Source organism: Erythrolamprus reginae, chromosome 7 (genome assembly GCF_031021105.1).
Source record: "Erythrolamprus reginae isolate rEryReg1 chromosome 7, rEryReg1.hap1, whole genome shotgun sequence".
NCBI classification, from domain to species: domain Eukaryota; kingdom Metazoa; phylum Chordata; class Lepidosauria; order Squamata; family Dipsadidae; genus Erythrolamprus; species Erythrolamprus reginae.
Window position 1 is genome coordinate 53,933,148 of NC_091956.1, and position 20,707 is coordinate 53,953,854.

At 41.5% G+C, this 20,707-nt stretch overlaps 1 protein-coding gene across 5 annotated transcripts in view; it reads right to left on the bottom strand.

Annotated features, from left to right (window-relative positions):
- Window positions 1-8,684: 8,684 nt before the first annotated feature.
- The window catches only part of FAT1 (FAT atypical cadherin 1), a 152,012-nt gene continuing 139,989 nt past the window's right edge, over window positions 8,685-20,707 (bottom strand). For 3 of the 5 annotated variants that reach the window (XM_070757585.1, XM_070757586.1, XM_070757588.1), the window contains exons 26-28: window positions 19,460-19,597; window positions 12,617-12,652; window positions 8,685-10,350 (exon numbers count right to left, since the gene is read on the bottom strand). In XM_070757585.1, the coding sequence (XP_070613686.1) occupies window positions 9,737-10,350; window positions 12,617-12,652; window positions 19,460-19,597 (788 nt within the window). In that variant the 3' untranslated portion in view covers window positions 8,685-9,736. Of the gene's footprint in view, window positions 10,351-12,616; window positions 12,653-18,956; window positions 19,012-19,459; window positions 19,598-20,707 lie in introns of those variants that run through there. The other 2 variants (XM_070757587.1, XM_070757589.1) reach the window with 2 other exon arrangements.

Genomic DNA, 20,707 nt, shown 5'->3' on the forward strand with positions numbered 1-20,707 from the left:
TTCCAGAACACCAGTTTTGCATGCACTTTAATGAATAAGCATTCAGGTAATCAAGACATGATTCATTACCCTCATTTTTAAATACAGGTATCTATTTTTTATTTAGTAAATGTCACCAACATAAACATTGCTGATGGGTAACATCATCCCCAATTCCCCCCTCTCCCCTTTGATTTTCCTTTAATCAAAATATCCAAAGACTAGGGAGAAGCAGTATTCATTAGCAATGAGCAATAAATGGCTTCTTGTTCAGCTTGGACAAGAAATTGCCTGTTTAGGGAAAATCTTAGGAAATTATTGACTTCAAATAATTTTGTAGGAGTTGTCCTTGTTTTGTGAAGTCATTACCTAGCAATTTGAAGCCCCTTTGGCTTTCTACAGTTCAATTAAATTGCAAAAAGGCTATGAATGAACTCCTCTTAGCTGTCAGGGATTAAGGGCAACCACATATACTGCAGGTAAATAATAAAGTACTTAAGCACACTACCTTAAGTTAAAACATTGTCAAAAAGTTCTGAAGTATTTCTTTGAGATTTAGAGCAAAAATAGAAGTCTTTCACAGAAAAAAAATATTGGAAAACTGGGAAATACATTTTGGTGCAATATTAATCCATTCTTTCAGCTTTCTTCCTTCATTTAACCACTTTTGCTTTTCAATGCTGGCTGAGGAATTCTGGGAAAGAGAGTCCCCTGACCTTGAAAAACACTGTTGTAGAGCATTCAAGTAGGCAATTTTCTCCACATGGTGTTTCACCAGCTGTAAAGAGCAGTGCTTTGCAGTGGAAAATGCATTATGCCCTGTTATTGAAATGCTTCTTTAAGTGGATGCCATTTTTGATGTAACTACAAATCTCTATAAAATCAAGAAAATGTTTCTGTTATAAAACTGTATTTAATGTTTGAATAGGAAGCCTTATTGCAAATTTCCTTGCAAATTTCTCAGCACCTGCCAAAACCACTGACCTCATAAGATTCCATTTACTAGATTTATTTACTCTCAGAAGAGTAAAATTGAATAATAGAAAGCAGCATTTCTTCAAGGCATTTCTCATCAAATTTTCACAATGATGCTAAATCTCTTTGAAAATAAGTTTTCATATTAGTTTTTTTCCTAAAATAGATTTCCCTTGAGCTATGACCACAACTGGGGGCAGAACATCCATCATTAAGCAATTGTGGTCATTAATTGACTCATGATTTTATGACCTATGACCTCTTTTGGTATGAGCAGGAAGTGAATCAGGAAGTGAATCAGGAAGTCTTCCAGTTTGATGTTGTGGCAAGAACAGCTGGAAAATAGCAGGCTTTGCTGAGCTTGGCGAAATCTAGCTGGTAACTGCTGCTGGGAGATCCTAAAGAGTCAAAGCTACCTTGTAGAGGTGGTGAAGGAAGAAGAGTTTAAGTTTAAGTTTTATTGGATTTATATGCCGCCCCTCTCCGAAAACTCGGGGCGGATAACAACAATCATGAAAATATACAATAAAATCCAATACTAAAAGCAAATTAAAACCCCTTAATATATAAAAACCAAACATACATACAAACATACCATGTATACAGTTGTAACGGCCTAGGGGGAGAAAAAAGTCTTAATTCCCCCATGCCTGGTGGCAGAGGTGGGTTTTAAGTAGCTTACGGAAGGCAAGGAGGGTGGGGGCAATTCTAATCTCTGGGGGAGTTGGTTCCAGAGGGCCGGGGCCGCCACAGAGAAGGCTCTTCTCCTGGGTCCCGCCAAGCGGCATTGTTTAGTTGACGGGACCCGGAGAAGACCCACTCTGTGGGACCTAACTGGCCACTGGGATTCGTGCGGCAGAAGGCAGTCCCTGAGGTAATCTGGTCTGGTGCCATGAAGGGCTTTATAGGTCATAACCAACACTTTGAATTGTGACCAGAAACTGATCGGCCACCAATGCAGACTGCGGAGTGTTGGTGTGACATGGGCATATTTAGGGAAGCTCATGATTGCTCTCGCAGTTGCATTCTGCACGATCTGAAGTTTCCGAACACTTTTCAAAGATAGCCCCATGTAGAGAGCGTTACAGTAGTCGAGCCTCGAGGTGATGAGGGCATGAGTGACTGTGAGCAGTGACTCCCGGTCCAGATAGGGTCGCAACTGATGCACCAGGCGAACCTGGGCAAATGCCCCCCTCGCCACAGCTGAAAGATGTTTCTCTAATGTGAGCTATGGATCAAGGAGGACGCCCAAGTTGCGAACCCTCTCTGAGGGGGTCAATGATTCTCCCCCCAGGGTGATGGACGGACAGATGGAATTGTCCTTGGGAGGCAAGACCCACAGCCACTCCGTCTTGTCTGGGTTGAGTTTGAGTTTGTTGACACCCATCCAGGCCCCAACAGCCTCCAGGCACCGGCACATCACTTCCACTGCTTCGCTGACTGGACATGGGGTGGAGATGTATAGCTGAGTATCATCGGCATATTGATGATACGTCACCCCATGCCCTTGGATGATCTCACCCAGCGGTTTCATGTAGATGTTAAATAGCAGGGGAGAGAGGACCGACCCCTGAGGCACCCCACAAGGGAGAAACCTAGAGGTCGACCTCTGACCCCCACTAACACCGACTGCGACCAACCGGAGAGGTAGGAGGAGAACCACTGAAGGACAGTGCCTCTCACTCCTAACCTCTCCAGCCGGCGCAGAAGGATACCATGGTCGATGGTATCGTAAGCCGCTGAGAGGTCAAGAAGCACCAGGACAGAGGACAAGCCCCTGTCCCGGGCCCGCCAGAGATCATCCATCAACGCGACCAAAACAGTTTCCGTGCTGTAGCCGGGCCTGAATCCAGACTGCTGAGGACCTAGATAATCGGCTTCTTCCAAGGGCCGCTGGAGTTGGAGCGCCACCACCTTCTCGACAACCTTTTTTACATTGTATTGTTATTGCTGTGAGCCGCCCCGAGTCTGCGGAGAGGGGCAGCATACAAATCTGATTAAACTAAACTAAACTAAACCTTCCCCATAAAGGGAAGGTTGGAGACTGGACGGTAGTTATTAAGCACAGCTGGGTCCAGGGAAGGCTTCTTGAGGAGGGGGCGCACAAGTGCCTCCTTATAAAGGGCCGGAAAGGACCCCCTCCCCAAGGAGGCATTGACAATCTCCTGGGCCCAGCTCCGTGTCACCTCTCGACTGGCCGAAACGAACCAAGAGGGACACGGATCCAGTAAACAGGTGGCGGAGCTCACAGCTCCAATGGCCTTGTCCACTTCATCAGGTGTCACCAAGTCAAACTCCTCCCAAACAGATGGACAAAGATGTTTAGCCCCAGTCACCTCGACTGACTCGTCCTCAGTCGACTCTGTTTTACAATTGGAGTTGAGGTCAGCTCGGATCCGAGCGATTTTATCAGCAAAAAAACGTGTTAAAGTCCTCAGCACTGCTCTGTAAGGGCTCCCCAACTCCCCCCTGATTAAGAAGGGAGCGGGTCACCCTAAACAGAGTGGCCGGGCGGGATTCTGCTGATGCAATCAAGGCGGTATGATACGTGCATCCTGCTGCCCTGAGCACCACTTTGTAAGTCTTAATATGAGCTCTTACAAGTGTTCAATTGGATTCGGACTTATTCTTCCTCCATCGCTTCTCTAGATGTCTCTTCTGGTGTTTCAACTCCCGGAGCTCCTCGTTGAACCACAAGGAATCCACAATTTCCTCGTTTGTCCAAGCAAGCTCTCCCGAATTTGCAGCAGGGATGATGGCCATTTTTGGCAGTCATAAAGCTGGGACAACTGGGATCACAAGATTTGTGCTGGAGCTGTTTATGGACATAACACTGAAACTGGATGAGATAATTAACACATTTTATTCTAAAGACCGGATGTAAAACCAAGAATATTAAAAGTCAACTCCTAAGCCTAGGATAGAAGCAATGTAACACACAGAGAAAAAAATAATGAAAATTAAGAGGTGAAAGAAGCCCAAGGGAAGCTATAAAACATAGAAAGCTTGAAAAAATGTTCAAACAATCTGAAGTGATTTTTGGGAGAAATGGTTTTGTCTACATATATTTTTAAACCTCCTGGTTTTATTGATAATCAGCTGTTTTTGACAATCTTCTTAATAGTGGATCTGGAAATAAGAGTGCCAACTATTACAAGAGAAGCACTACAGTACTATAGCCGCAGTATGCTTAGTGTAAGTGAATTCAATACACATAAAGACTAATACACAGAATAAAAGAAACAACATCCAGAGAATGAACTAACCTTGACTTCACACTAGAATATGACTTGAATAACTTGAAAGTATTTAATGAATTTCTTTTTTTGCTTCCCTTCTGAAGATCTTCAAAAGCAACTAACATGCAAATAACTAAACTTTATTAAAATTGGCTAATGGACTATGGACTTGAAGGACAGGAGGAATTTAGTGGATTAACTTGGATTTGGACTATTAATGTTATTCAACAGAACACTATGAGTTAAAACAGTGATTTTCAACCTTTTTTGAGCTGCGGCACATTTTTTACATTTATGAAACCCTGAGGCACATTGAGCGGGGCGGCGGGGGCGGGGGGGGGGCTAAAAAAAGTTTGGACAAAAAATTCTCTCTCCCTCCCTTTCGCTCTATTTCTCTCTCCCTTCCTTCCTCTTTCTTTCTCTCTCTCCATCCCTCTTTCTTTCTCTTCCTTCCTCTTTTTTGCTCTCTTTCTCTCTCTCCTTCCCTCACTCTCTTTCTCTCTCTCTCTTGCTTTCCTTCTCTTTCTCTTGCTTTCTTTCTCTCTCTCTTGTTCTCTTTCTCTCTCACTCGCTCTTTCTCTCTTGCTTTCTTTCTCTTTCTCTCTCTCTTGCTTTCTTTCTCTCTGAGCTTCGCGGCACACCTGACCATGTCTCATGGCACACTAGTGTGCCACGGCATACTGGTTGAAAAACACTTAGTTAAAAGATAGGTGATAGAAGAAAAAACAGGAAAATAAGAAAGTTAAACAAGACTTTAAAATTTAGACAATTGGAAAGACATATAATGGGAAATTTGTTGTAAACTACTAATTTCTTTAAAAATATATAAAAGAAAAATTAAAATATTGAGACATTGGAATTACAGAAATATACTGAATAATTTTGATTGTTACAAAATGGATTTACAGGGGATGATAGAGGTACCGTATATGAAGAATTGTTTTAATGTTAAAAAGTATGTGTGAATCTTTAAAGAATGATAAAGACACAGGCAGACAGTAGCTGTGGACTTTCCGGTCTTTGTGGAAGGCCAGGCAGCTTCCCCCATGTGTCAATCCACCCATGAGGCTCCCTCCGGGCAGCCTGCGCTGTCTCCACCCCTCCACCCCCCCAAACAAGGATCTGAATGCCGGCAGTAATGAGGCAAAAGGGGTGAGTTTTGGGCTTGGATGCATTATTCACTTTTCCATTGATTCCTATGGGGAACATTGTTTCATCTTATGAACTTTTCACCTTACGAACCCCGTCCCAGAACCAATTAAGTTCGTAAGATGAGGTATTACTCTACTAAGGATTGGAAATTGTGGGGCTCTTGAGATACAGTCCCGGGATTGATTAAATATTATTAATATTTGGCAATGCCCTCTTTGATGGCTGAGCATATCCAGTGCCTCACGAAGGGAGGCATCTCCTCTCAAGAATCAGGGTGGAGCCTGGCCACAGTTGGCATAAAAATAGCCACAGGGAATCTGTGAGTTTGAGATATTGGGCTCTGGACTTGAACTGCTTTTTCTTCCTTTCCTTGATTAGGGTCACCGAGTTGAGGATTTGGCCCCGATTTTGGCTGCAGCAGCCAGCCCAGCCACCTTGGACCTGGCTGATGATCTGCTAACTCCTTTGTGAGCCTCCAAATTCAGACCTTTCTTGCTCCATTGAGAGGCATCCAGGAAACACGGGCCTGAACTAAAGGGGCAAGCCGGGTAGAAAGGCTGGCAGGCCCAGGCTCCAAATGGTCAAGGAAACTTTACCAGCAATCAATAGTGAATGGACCAATGAGTGGTGGGAAGGCAATCCTAGCTCTCCCTCCACTAGGCCTGGCCAGGAACTATAGTGAGAAAGAAACTGTGCTTTACAACAGGGCACATTAAAACTGGCATACTGCTGCATGCAGAACTCTTATCCCAGCTCTAGGGGCTGAATCCCCTTCTGCTTGGGGCTCACAGCGATACTGGTCTGTTTCAAATTGGTGTCCACCATCATCAAAATGGCCACCACTATGTGTCAAATCAGGCCAGTGAGCCAGGCTGTTATCTGTCTAAAGTGGAAAACTTGGTCAAGCTGGGAAATCTCTTCTTGCTTCCATCCACCTCCGCGGAGAGTGCTCCTGGGGAAAGCTTCCCCTCCTCCGTCTGCTTGCAGTGATCCAAGCTGCAGGGAGGCGAATGGGCTTGCTGTGACCGCTCCCGATTGTCTGGCCCCTTCTGAAGTCGGTGAGCTTGTTATGCTCACCCTGGCTTCCACACCGCCATCATGGTTTGTAAATCAGAGGGGGAGGAAAAGCTACCCCCTCTGAATGACTTTCTGAGCTGGCAGCAGTTCCACAATTTAAAGGAGCCCTAGCCACTTACTAGTGGAGAAACAGCCAGCAGAAGGCGCTGCAAGATTCGCAGAGCCCTCTGTGTAAACAGCACTCTTCTTCCTGCTTCTACCAAAGAAATAGCACTGAGCAAGGATAGAAAGAAAAGATGCTAGAGTTCTCCTTCCAGGGAGAAGAAACAAAATAAAAACTATAATAGTTCTAAACTCAGGATCTAAGGAACAAATGTCCAAGAGCTTCCAACTGAGTTGTGTAACTGGAGATCGTGACCAGGGAGGCACGTCTTCAGTTATTCAACCCAGTCATATAGCTAGAGGACTAGAGTGACCCATCTTGGACTCCTCCCATCAATCACAACATGGAGAAAAGACTTGGCCCAGTCAAAGCACTGTCCACAAAATATTATTATTATTATTGTTTGTTGTTATTATTATTATTTTGATTTTTATGCCGCCCTTCTCCTTAGATTCAGGGCAGCTTACAACATGTTAGCAACAACACTTTTTAACAGAGCCAGCATATTGCCCCCACAATCCGGGTCATTTTACCCACCTCAGAAGGAGGAAGGCTGAGTCAACCTTGAGCTGGTGATGAGATTTGAACTGCTGACCTGCAGATCTACAGTCAGCTTCAGTGGCCTGCAGTACAGCACTCTGCCTGCTGTGCCACCCTGGCTCTTATGTATGTTTATATGGGGGGGGAAATGTTGCCAAATTTTTTTAACTGAATTGGGCTTTTTTAATTGACTTTGCTTTTGAAAAAAACTGGGAAGGTCACAAATAGTGATCATGTGACTACAGAACACTGTTACGGACCGGTCATAAGTCACTTTGTTCAGCACTGTCATAACTTTAAATGGTCCTTAATGAATGGTTGCAAGTTGAGGACTACTCATATTCCCATACTATCCTTGAAATGCTTTTGATGAAATAGCAAAAACTAAAAACAGGTAATCCTCAAGTTACAAATGTAATGGACGCTATTAATTACATCTGTAACTTAAGGATTCATAGAATCATGTAATTTGAATATTATCACTCCTTGCTTTCACCTAGGCATTTGCTAATTCAATGCATTCGCTAATCAAATGTGTGGGCTGTTATGTGCAGGTATTTCAGGGTAGGGGGCATCATTGGGGGCTTCTCCCCACATTTTCTGGCCCTGTTTCCTTCCAGGAGATTTCTAGAGAGGCCCGATGGAGGCTTCTCCCTGCCTTTTCCGGTTACAGTTTTGAAGGCTTGGGTTTTCTAAGTGGAAAATGGTTTTTGAGAAGAGGCAAAAAAATCTTGGAACACCCAGTTCTTATTTAGAAAAGTCCGTTCTTAGGTAGAGGTACCAGTGTATTGTAGGCAGTTCAAGAGTGGAAATCAACAATATGAAAATCCAAAGTTTGTGAAAAGTGCAGTTAAGCTTCCTCATACTGTACTATATAATATACTGTTGCACTTCAGATTATCAACCTTGATTGTTTGAAAGATATGAGGGATAATTTCATTGTGCTTTCTTTCATTCTACAAAGTAAATCTGGGACATTCTGTGGGCCCAAAATATAGTGGTCCAAACATTGGTTTGGTGAGTGCATAACGTCACATGGTATGTTTAACAGGTTCTGTATTAGCTTCTGGTTAGAAGGTTCTGTATTAGCTTCTGGTTTCATAAACACCTCTTGCGATTTGGCATAAGGTTACCTGTTGGATCTCATCTCCTCACAAGAGATGGCCCAACAAGTTTAAAATAATAAATTAATATTTATTTAAAATAAATTCAATAAACTTGAACAGCTGGAGGTTTTCATTTACTAAGAGCATGACTAATAAACTAAAAGCTGTTAGAAATTTCTGGCATCAACAGTAAGAGTAATCACATAACAGCTATTTACCGAGTAACTTGCAAGTTTTCCATTCTATTCTGTGTATTTGTACTATGATAACACACTGCAATGTAACAGGCAGGATATGAAATAATTTGTAAGTAAGTTATCTATCATGGAAGATATATTTGATTTTTAAATGAATAAGCTCCTACTGCCACCTTGTGGGTTGATTGCAAACAACTAAAGCTTGGCTGCACCTACCAACTGTACACTTTTTAGATCCATAAATCTATACTACTGGTATAGATTTACAAATTGATATATAAAATGTATGAAATAGAGTAAAAACAAAGCTAGAGTATTTTATTAATAATTTATTATCTGTAAGAAAGACTGGCTAATGGTAGATTTCAGTAAAAACCTTTACAAGACTGCTGCATCACAAATATAGACACTATAAAAACTGTGCTGTGATTTTGGTTCTAAACAGGAATGCAGTGGGCCCCAACACACTTTTCAGGAAAAGAAAAAATGGATACAGCTCCAGAGTATGAAACTTGTGTAAGACACTGCTATGTTTTTTTGCTCAGAAAATATCAGATATGTTTTACAACCTGGAGGTTATGTACAGTTGGAAATGCATGAGTTATTACACTGAAATATATATATGTGATAACACTGAATTTCTGCGAGAACATATGTAAATGCAGTAAACCTTTGATTTAATGAACTAATAAGGGAGAAGTGTATCTCTTACAGCACTCTGTGTTCTATAAAATCTGGATCTGATTTTTACAGCTGCACAATGTATAGGATTCTATACGTACATATACAGAAGTTATACAGTGTATGGGTCAATTATATCCTCTGTTTTGTAAGCTAAATGGAGACCTGTTCAATCAAGGGTTTACTGTAAAGTGAATATAATGCAGCCCAGGTTTAATGGCACACAGAACACCACTAAATCAGTTGAAATCAAATCTTAAAATTATCTACAAAATCTAGGTAAAATTACCAAAATCAAAACTGTACATTAAATTTACAAAAATATAAGAAAAATGATTTGCCTCTGAATGATATAAATACATTTATCATGCTAAAATGAGGAAGTGGTATGCGGTCCCCCCCCCCCCTGTTTCTAACATAGACAATGTAAGTACAAAACTAAAGGAAAGAAAAAAAAGAAACAACCACAGACTACCTGTGATTAATGAACCTGCAAAAGGAAAAAAAAGAAATAAAATTGGTTAATATGAGCTGCATATTCCATTGCAGCCATGCCAGTTTTAGTTCACTGAAATAATAGCGCTCAAGCATTGCCAGGGGGGGGAAAGCTCTCCAAGATTCTCTACAATCCTTTTTCTTTTTAGTTCATTAGCATCCAGGCACTTTTTTTTTTTTGAGGAAGAGTTATCAGACTTCTGTGTGCTGTTGAGGATCAAGTGGAGGAATGATCACATCTTCAAAATGGCTGTCGTCCCCACTTTCATAGTCACTCATCATTACCTCAGACTCCATTTCACAGCATGCTGACATATCAGAGCATGAAGCTGTGGAAGCGTATGCAGAAATGGACATGTTGTCTACAGGGTCTCTGTTATAGGCTACAGTGTAAGGAGCAAAAGTTTCTTTGAAGTTTGTAGGGATTCCATTTATTGTGTTCTGAGGTTCTGAAATGTCTGAAGGATAATGATGGGGAAGATACTGGTTGAGATTGAATCTTTGCCTGCTCCCTACTGAAGACCCTAAGCTACCTACAGCAGATATGTCCCTAGATTGCTGTACGGAGTCAAACTGATCATTGTATTCCGGTGGCAAAGGTGGGAGGTCATCAGGAACAGGGAAATCATCTGGTGGAGGTGGAAAGTCACTTTCAATGTCATAACCTCCAGCATAATAATCAGCGTCAATCAAATTTGGATCTGTGTATAGAGGTGCCGCCTCTTCAACAATTTCATAAGTTGGATATTCTTGTATGCCAGGCAGTTGGACATTTGGCATCCAGTCAGAAGTATCCCAGTGATAGCCTGGAGAACAGAAACAAAGAAAGATTTATCACGAAGACTGAAAAACCAAAACAAATGCATCAAGACCAACTTTGCCAATCAGAATTAGAGGATACAAATAAATGGAACAAATTTCCTGCAATGGTTGACAAGTACATTCCAAGTTCACAAAATGCCATGCGCTATATAGTTTATTATCCAGGGCTGAGCTATCATAATTTCAACATATCTTATTATACAAAGTTGTGAAAAGATGTAGTTGACCTCCTATACAAGGGCACAGCACAAGGCTGTCCAACCTTGGCAAATTTAAGACTTGTGAAATTCATCTTCCAGAATTACCCAGCTAGCTGTGAAATTCTGGAAGTAGAAGTCCACAGGTCTTTAAATTGCCAAAGTTGGACAGCCTGGGCACAGAATCATTCTAAGCAGTTTAGAGTCAGCCTATTGTCCCCAACAATCTGGGTCCTCATTTTACCGACCTTTGATGGATGAAAGGCTGAGTCAACCTTGACCTGTTCAGAACTGAACTCCTGGAGTGAGTAGTGAATTAGTCCTGCAATACTGCATTCTAACCACTGTGCCAGCACGGATCTTGCACGTGTAGACATATATACCGTGTTTCCCCGAAAGTAAGACAGTGTCTTACTTTCTTTTTACCCCCAAAAGCCCCACTACGTCTTACTTTCGGGGTATGTCTTACATTGGAAAAAAATTGAAAGGGTCACGTTCCCGAAGGCATCTCCCCAGAGTCCAGAAGGGCAGCCGCGGGACAGGAGCCTCGTGAGCCCTTTTCCAAGTTCAACCTCAGGGCTCCAAGCGGCGTGCATGCGTGGAGCCGCAGACGCGTGTCAGGGAAGCGTGTGTCTGGAGGGGAGGAGCCGCTCTGCGCAGTTGGGCAGCCCCACCTGCCTGCCGGAAAGGAGGCGGGCGAAGGAGGGCGCAGCTCCGGACGCTCGCCTCGGAGCCGGTCAGCCTTGCTGGCCGCTTGCAGCTGAGCCTCGCCAGGACTCAGTTGCTGGGACGAGCACCTTCGCTGCAAGCCGCCGCCCGCTTCGCCTCGCTTTGGACCAGCGCCGTCCTTCGCTTTGCCAAGCCGGGGAAGAGGCGGTGGCGCCGTGGCGAGGCGAAGGGTGCGCGGGGAGCTTGGAAGCGACGTCATCGGGTTCCCCCCCCGGCAATACCCCCATGTTTCCCCGAAAGCTCGCCTCGGAGCCGGTCGGCCTCGCTGGCCGCTTGCAGCCGAGCCTCGGCAGGACTCGGTTGCTGTGACGAGCGCCTTCGCTGCAAGCCGCCGCCCGCTCGGCTCGCTTCGGACCAGCGCCGTCCTTCGCTTTGCCAAACCGGGGAAGAGGTGGTGGCGCCGCAGCGAGGCGAAGGGCGCGTGGGGAGCTTGGAAGCGACGTCATCGGGCTCCCCCCGGCAATACCCCCGTGTTTCCCCGAAAGTAAGACATATGTCTTACTTTCGGGGTACGGCTTATATTAGCCGACCCCCCTGAAACCCCCGATACGTCTTACAATCGGGGGTGTCTTACTATCGGGGAAACATGGTATTTTGCATGTGTATAGACAACAAACGTGTACATCCCCTTTACATATTGTAAAACAGACTGGGTATTCAGGAACTTTTTTCTTGTTCTTTTATATTTTAACAGATCAAAACAAACTGCAGTAACTTTAGGATATGTCCTCTTATTATACAGGAAATAGGTTTATTTAAATATTATCTTTTCTTCAATTTTACAAAAAGTATTATCTCCTAACATTAAAAACCCATACACTAAAGTAAAAATGGAATAAACCGATTTAGGAATAGTATGCAAATGGTACAGAAACAAGCTTATTTTTGTTCTAAATTGGGACCAATAAATTAGGATTTGATTTTTTTAAAAATAAAAAATAATAATATTATCAATAACCAATCAGCTCTTTAGCAGAATGTATAAAATATAATTGAATATATGACTTTTAAAAAGTATTAGTAACAGCATTCAGACATTTACATGTCAAAACAAATATTAAGCTAACCATGCAAAAATGTGTTGTAGAACAAATATAAAATAAAATATGCTGAAAATAATTGTGAACTGATTATAAAGATTGTAGGCTTACAAAAAAATAACATTTCTCCAATTCATGATAAACTCTAAAAAAGGTGTATTTTAAAACAGTGTAGTAAAGTGTATGGATTACAACACAAACATACACTAAGCAACTAATTAAAGTCAAGTTAGTGCTGTGGACATTTAAATGAGTATCACTGAACATCTACATGCAGAAGTCACCTCTTGAATTGCCCAGGTCAGGAACGGCAAAAGACTCTTTAAAAGACAAGTAAAAAAGAGGAGGAAAATACACAATTGATTAGTTCCAAAAACTCTTAATGGCCCCAAATCCTACATGATGTCATGTTAATAGCACACAAATTCATGTTCATTTTTAATCTATTGTAGTTATGGAACTATGTAGCTAAAGGTTGAAATCTGTGGAAGGAAGATTAGATTAGTGGCTCGATGATAATTGTGTTAATCAAACAGCCTTATAAAAAGGGCTTCTGAAAGTAACCTCATTTTGGATTCTGTATCTCCATCAACTTTTAGATGCACAAAATTAGATATGTGCCTCCTTGGAACTAATACAAATGCTTATTATGAACCTGACAAACTCCAAATCATCAGGGATTAGTTATGAAGACAATCAACTATCAGGCATGCAGGAAAACACCTTTTCCTATGTGGTTCTTAAATTATAGAATGTATACCTTAGATAGAGGAATCACACTGTCCCAAAATTTGGAAATTGGTAAATATTTTATTTTATTTGTTTGGATTTCTATGCCACCCTTCTCCATAGACTCAGGGTGGTTTACAAAATAGGAATACAGTGATCCCCCGGGTATTGCGTACCCGATCATTGCGAAATGGCTATATGGCGATTTTTAAACCCGGAAGTACAAACACCATCTGCGCATGCGTGCCCTTTTTTTCTATGGGCACGCATGCGTAGATGGCGCCGGGCAGATCAGCTGCTGGGCGGCTTCCCTGGGTCTCCTCTTGCTGGCGGGAGGGCGAGAAGCCCCCCCAGCACCCGCTCGCCCACCGTTCGCCCGGCTCGCCCGCCGTTCGCCCGGCCACCCGCCGTTCGCTCGCTGCTCGCCCGTCCTTCGCCCGGCCACCCGCCGTTCGCTCGCTGCTCACACGCCATTCGCCGCTCGTCCGCCCTTCGCCCGGCCACCCGCCCTTCGCCCGGCCACCCGCCGTTCGCTCGCTGCTCGCCCGCCGCTCGCCCGCCCTTCGCCCGGCCACCCGCCGCTCGCTCGCTGCTCGCCCGCCGTTCGCCCGGCCACCCGCCGTTCGCTCGCTGCTCGCCCGGCCATCCGGGTTCGTTTGGCTTCGGGACATGCCGGCGGCGACGTTTTAAAACAGCCGCGCGGCTTCCCAACTGAGTCCTGAAGCCAAACGCGGAAGTTCGCCTTTGACTTCGGGACTCAGTTGGGAAGCCGCGCGGCTGTTTTAAAACGTCGCCGCCGCCATGTCCCGAAGCCAAACGAACCCGGGTGGCCAGGCGAGCAGCGAGCGAAGGGCGGGTGGCCGGGCGAAGGGCGGGCGCGCGGGCAGGCAGGCGGCGGACAAGCGGCGGGTGCGGCAGCAGCGAGGAGTTTGCGTGGGCAGCGGGGAAACCCCAATCTTCGGCTCCTCGCTGCTGCGGCGGAAGTAAAAACACCATCTGCGCATGCACAGATGGTGTTTTTACTTCCGCAGCGCTACTTCGCTAAAACCCGATCATTGCTAGGGGTCCTGGAACGGAACCCTCGCAATGATCGGGGGATCACTGTAAATATAAAATACGACATATAAAAAAGAAATGTGTACATCGTTATAAAACATGGTTCTTTCACAGCCTTCTGATTCTATGTTACTTGTATATGGAAGAATTTATAGGATGGGCATGATTGCAGACAATGGTTTAGTAGCATTTAGAGAATTTGTGTAATTTTATGTTAGTTGTCTCCCCTATGTTACATCATGAGTTGTCTCCCCTATATTACATCATTTCCAGGAACAAAGATCATTCATTACTCTTCCCTTTCTTCCAATTCTTTAAGTTATCACACAGGCACCACATAAGAACACTTTTAGAGAATGGTATTTCAGAAATACCACTACCAATTGCTGATATAGATTTCATTGTCTCTTGTCCTTCTATCTTGCTTGGAATTTTGAGAATTGTGTAATACATCTGGAAAATACTACAGTATTGTGCTGCATTCAAATAGCCAATATAGTTTTGTAGAATTCAGTCCTACTGTACAGTCACCTTACACTAATCTGAACGCCAAGAGAAATAAGAAGTTCTGAAATAATAGTTATTTTAATACACTAATTTTAAACAGCTCCTACACTGCAAACTAATCTGTCTTCCCAATTGGGTACACTTGTATGCATACAAATAAATTAAAAGAATTGTCTCAGTATGGGATGAAATCTATATGTATGAATATTTGAACATTATTCCATTTGGAGTATGCCTTTCATGTAAGTAAAGAATAAATGCATTCAAAATGAAAATCATTCTGACAAAGAACTGAATTGAATTGCATATGAACTAAAATGAATATGTGTGTTACTATTTGTTATTCAAACTGATTGCAATCATTTAATAACATTCTCACCAATATTATAGAAGTGGGTGCAAAGAGATTGCTTTATTCCGAGGAATCCTTCATTGCTTAATACTTGAGCTGAAATATAAATCAGTATCTTGCTGTTTCATATTTTGTACTTTTTATCAGTACAATAAATTCCTGATCTGCATTCTACTATTGACACCAATATATTCCAATCTGATTCCCTCCAGATGTATTTAGACATTATGAACATCTCAGCTAGAAATTCCTGTAATCAAAGTTCTAATTTATCTGGAGATTTTCCATGGTGGATGAAAATGCATTATTAGACAAACTTTTAACCGTTATGCTTTATGCCTTAATTCCATTGTTGTAAACAACCCCATTAGCTATCTAAGCATGAAGACAGAAAAAGGAAACTCTTTATAGTTCTATAATATTTAGAAGTCTTTTACAATGTAAACCATGGCTGAATAGATTTTGGGTTGAAGAAGCCCACAAATGCATCCATTTACATTCAACCCCCCTCCCAGGGGTGGGCTGCTGCCTGGATGTGGGAGAATGCAGTGGGGTAGCGAAAATTGAGCTGCACCCCAGAGCACCCAATTTGCACTGAAAGATGAAAGAAAATGCAGGGCATCCTGCATACGCCAGGCCCACAGTATGGTAGTAAAAATTTTGGTAGCTCTTCGCTGCCCCCTCCCCCTTTCTCAGGAGGGTGATGCTTTCAATTTTCTCTACAATCACAACAATCACTAACACTATTTCAACTTCCAAGAACTTTCAGTATGGAAATGTGCATATGGGAACTGCATCCAAGAAATAAAGTTAGAGATAATGATGGGAGCATCTTAGGAACTTGCTAAAATTCACAAGGTCAGATTGTTTCAGTTTTCTTAGAAACTCTCCCACAAAGGCTGTCAGCACTCTCCAGGTTTCAGTAGCCATTTCAGCAACTATCTAAGAACTTGATGGCCATAAACTCAATATGCACAGGAGTAAACTCAAGTAATAAAGAAACATAATTAAGACAATGCTCAGAAAACTGTGATAGAACTGTGAAGTAAGAATCTCAGACAAGATCCTCTCTAGTTTTCATAGAGGAAGCCATTCTAAGAAAACATAGCTGAAATGATTACGCTTACTTTAAGAATACATTTACTTTCACACATTTATGTAAGTTCATATGGAGTAAACTGAGCTACAAAGAGCTGCTCAAAGCCATATAGTCAATATCTACTGAATTTATAGAAGTATTTGACTTCAAACATCCCTGATTGCATGAACTTCACAAACAGCTGATCCACCGCTATGATTCATTTTATGCACCTTGAAGATTGTGGAATGTTACCATTCCTATTCTTGAATTTAGTGCCATTTGAGTATTATAGAGCTTCTGTGTGGATGTGAACTTTTTTGAAATCAAGTCAGCGGTGTATTACACATTTCATTAGTCTTCTACATAAATCAATAAAGATGTCTATTTTAAATATATATATACCAATGTATACGGCACACATTGTCAAATCTACACATTACTACTAATAAAGCAAATATTGTACATTATCTTCCAATGTTTCCATGTTAAAATACAGGGCATGCAATGTTCTACACAGGCAATAAATAAAAATGAAAACGATATACCTTCTTTTCCCACCAAGTCAACAACAGGATTGACAAGGTGTATTACAGTCACTAGGGAAGCTTGTAAAAGTATAGAAGAAGTAAGTTAAAAAAAGAAACCTATGATTATTAACCATTTCAATTACCATTATGTCAACATGAACTAATATAAGACTTAAACATTTTATAAAAACTATATGCAATATTAAAATTTGAAACAATTCTCTACACAAAACATACATCTCCCTGCCTCACAAACAGATTAGCGCATTGCTTCATTTTGATTATATAGAAATATAGAAGTGAATTACAGTCTCTAGTACAGAGGTTTTCAAACTTGGCAACTTTAAGGATTGTGGACTATGCTAGTTGGAGAATTCTGGGAGTTGAAGCCCACAAGTCTTAAAATTGCCAAGTTTGATGACCTCTGCTCTAGTAGGATGAAAACATTTTCAACCTGCAAATATCAACGACCAATCCCATTCACATGAATGGCTTACAAAGGTTACCAAAACTAAAAATGGATTGCAAATAGAAACATGCACATACATTTTAACAATCATTTATACTCATTTACTTTTCTTTTCATACTTGTGTATAGATTGAGAAACACAAATGCAATATAGCAATTATAAATCACGCACATGAATAGATACTTTTCAGCAAAACAGAAATGGTTTCAAGCCTTTCCCTATTGCACTAATCTTTTTGGAGAAAAGTATCAATTTACCAGGATATGCATCATCAAGAAATTCCTACACTGCACCTGGGTTCTATTTGTTTTGAATTAGGTCTGAATTAGGTCACTATCAAGTTGCAGGAAACACCTTTAGATTTACTGATACCAGAAACTGAGTTTTAAAAAGTGTGAGGAATGCCAGTCAGAGCAATTAACCCTAAATAGATTCTGTTTTATGACTATGTGTATCCCCCGTGGCTTGCCACCTGCGTATCTGCAAGGATCCATTTATTAGAGAAATAACTACATAATCCATCTTTTGTGCAGGCAAGATGTAGAGAAACAGGTGTCCTAGCAAGTATTGCATGAAGGTTAGAATGACACCTGGAAAACTGACAGATAAAAAGGCAGTGATAGGGATAGAAGGAAAGAAAGGGGAAGAATGTGTTACAAAATCTTTTGAAAAGCACAAGGACAAGGCAGAGTCTGTGGGTTTTTCTCCCCAAAGAATAAACTGAAGTTGCTTTTAGTAGGTTAAGGCAGTGTTTCCCAACCTGGGCAACTTGAAGATATTTGGACTTCAACTCCCAGAGTTCCTCAGCCAGCGAATGCTGGCTGGGGAATTCTGGGAGTTGAAGTCCAAATATCTTAAAGTTGCCCAGATTGGAAAACACTGGGTTAAGGCATCAACTAGTATAGAATGGCCTGAAGACAAGTAGGATTAATGTTAGTAGAAATAGAGGTGCAACAAGGAAGCATAAAGTGGAACAGTATTTCAGAGAGGTTTAATTACATTTTTGAATTGTGCTTTTAAATTTGCTTTTGCATTTTATTTTGTTAGCTGCTCTAAGCATCCTTAATTGGGTGTAAAGTGGAATACAAAATGATATCAAATTGAGAATACAGAAAAAGGAAGTCTGTTAATAGAAGTAGTAGGATAAAAGAAAAGAATTCAGTGTGAAAGTTAAACTATGGGAGGGTGGGATATAAGCAGCCAAATTGCTAGCTCTATTTCTCTGTTTCTTCTTAATTATTATCTGAGAAGGCTGCGTCATGTTTGTAGCCACATACGGTAATACTTTCATCTGTAGTCTGCAATTATGATATTTGTCATTGCTATTCTTTTCCTATCATGCTGTATTATATTTAGAAACAGCATTCAGATTTACAGGAAGAAACAATAATTTCTATAGGAAAAAAAAGGAGTAAATTTTGAAACTTCTGCAACTTTACAAAAAGCATTATCTACTAACACACACACACACACACACACACACAAACACCATTAAAAAGCCAGAAATAAATAAAATTTATTTTTTAAAGCAATAAAAGGAAGTTTTAATATGTAATATTTATCAGAAAAATGTGTTTTTGATATGCTAATTAAAATTTAGAAAGATGTTTTAAAAATAGCAGGCTTTGTAGTAATTTAAAGGATTTAATTTAAAGTCAAATTTGAAAAATAAAAACAGAATTTCTGGATATATTGGATGAGCCAGGCAACTTTCAGAATGTTTTCCTCCTAAAATTATAGTCTGATTTTATTAAGTGGAATATTTTTAATCCACAAATAGCACTGTATGCCACGATAAAGACTAAAGGAATATTTTGTCTTTGGCATAAAAACAAATTGCAAGACACTTATAACAAAGCCCCACCAGACAACGTCCTTTATTACTTATGTAATCAGACTTACAAGCAAATCCCTTATACTCTGCTTTCGCTCAGTACTGCTCTGATCCATATGGGAGCTGAGGCAGCAGCAGCAGCAGCAAGGCAGAAAAAAAAGGAAACAAATAAAGCTGTAATCCAATTTTAGACGTTTAAATCTTAACATTAGCATCAAACAGCTAATGTTTATATTTCCAAGGATTATTTTACAAAGGAATTATTTAGTCATGTCTATCATCAATTATCTATCAAACAAAGATGTATTAACCAATTAACAACTTTACTGAACTAACTTATATTATGTGGAACATGTACATTCCTATAGAATAATATATTGATTATGATAGTGTCAAACAGATATCTGGTGATGAAAGTTAAGGCAACGGCAGGCTTCCTCAACTTGGTACCCTTTTGATGGTGCTGCACAAATCCCACAAGGAAGGTTGCAATTTTACATTTCTGAAGAGCCCCAACCTGGAGAAAACTAAGGTGCAGCAATGACCAATAAAGACCTGTTTATGTACGTACCATTGTCATCACATGACTCTGACTGGAATGAGCTGAGGGACTGGACCTCAGACATACTTTCTCGAGCACTGTAAGGCTGGGACGTCTTTTCTTCCAGAGGCTTCTTTGGCAGGCAGGAATCAAGATCCACAACCTTAGCTAAAGGGGGAAAAACATCCCCACAAAATAAGAATCATCGGCATGAAACCAATCTACCTCATAAAAAAGCTCAAAAAATATAAATGGAAAAATGAAATATAAGTACAAATTTTATTAGCTGTGCCTTTCTGTAGATCTCACCTAGGCTTAATGAAAGGGATGAAACATAGAAACATAGAAGTCTGACGGCAGAAAAAGACCTCATGGTCCATCTAGTCTCCTGTATTTTATCTTAGGGTGGATATGTGTTTATCCCAGGCATGTTTAAATTCAGTTACTGTGGATTTATCTACCACGTCTGCTGGAAATTTGTTCCAAGGATCTACTACTCTTTCAGTGAAATAATATTTTCTCATGTTGCTTTTATCTTTCCCCCAACTAACTTCAGATTGTGTCCCCTTGTTCTTGTGTTCACTTTCACCAGAACAAGGGGACACAATTTGAAGTTAGTTGGGGGAAAGATCAAAAGCAACATGAAAGCACACATTAGCTACTATAAACAAGATGTTTCCACAAAGATGGCAACAGAGAAGGTGAATGAGTCCTTATTTCTCCAAGTTTTGCTGGAGATGTCAGTGTCTGGGTAACTGTCCACAGATACAACATATAAATCAGCATTGCTGGCCACTGCTTAGGCCTCTTCCTAGATTGTGCGCTTAGGACAGTGATGGTGAACTTCTTTTTCTTTGGGTACCAAAAGAGCATGCGTGCATGCTATTGTGCATACATGAGTGCCCACACCCATAATTCAATGCCTGGGGAGGGCGAAAACAGCTTTCCCCATCTCCTTGGATGCCGGAAATGGCCTCTTTCCCAACTTTTGGTGGGCTCAATAGGCTCGTGTTTTGGCCTCTCCGGGCTCCAAAGGCTTCCCTGGAGCTGGGGGAGAATAAAAACGTCCTTCCCCATCCCCTCTGGAGCCTCTCTGTAATCCAAAAATACCCTCCCAGATCCTCTGTGTGAGCCAAAAATCAGATGGCCAGCACACACATGCATGTTGGAGCTGAGCTAAGAAAAGGCTTGCGTGCCAGCAGATATGGCTCCGCGTGCCGCCTGTGGCATCTGTGCCAGAGGTTTGCCATCACTGGCTTAGGATGACTATTGCCAAAC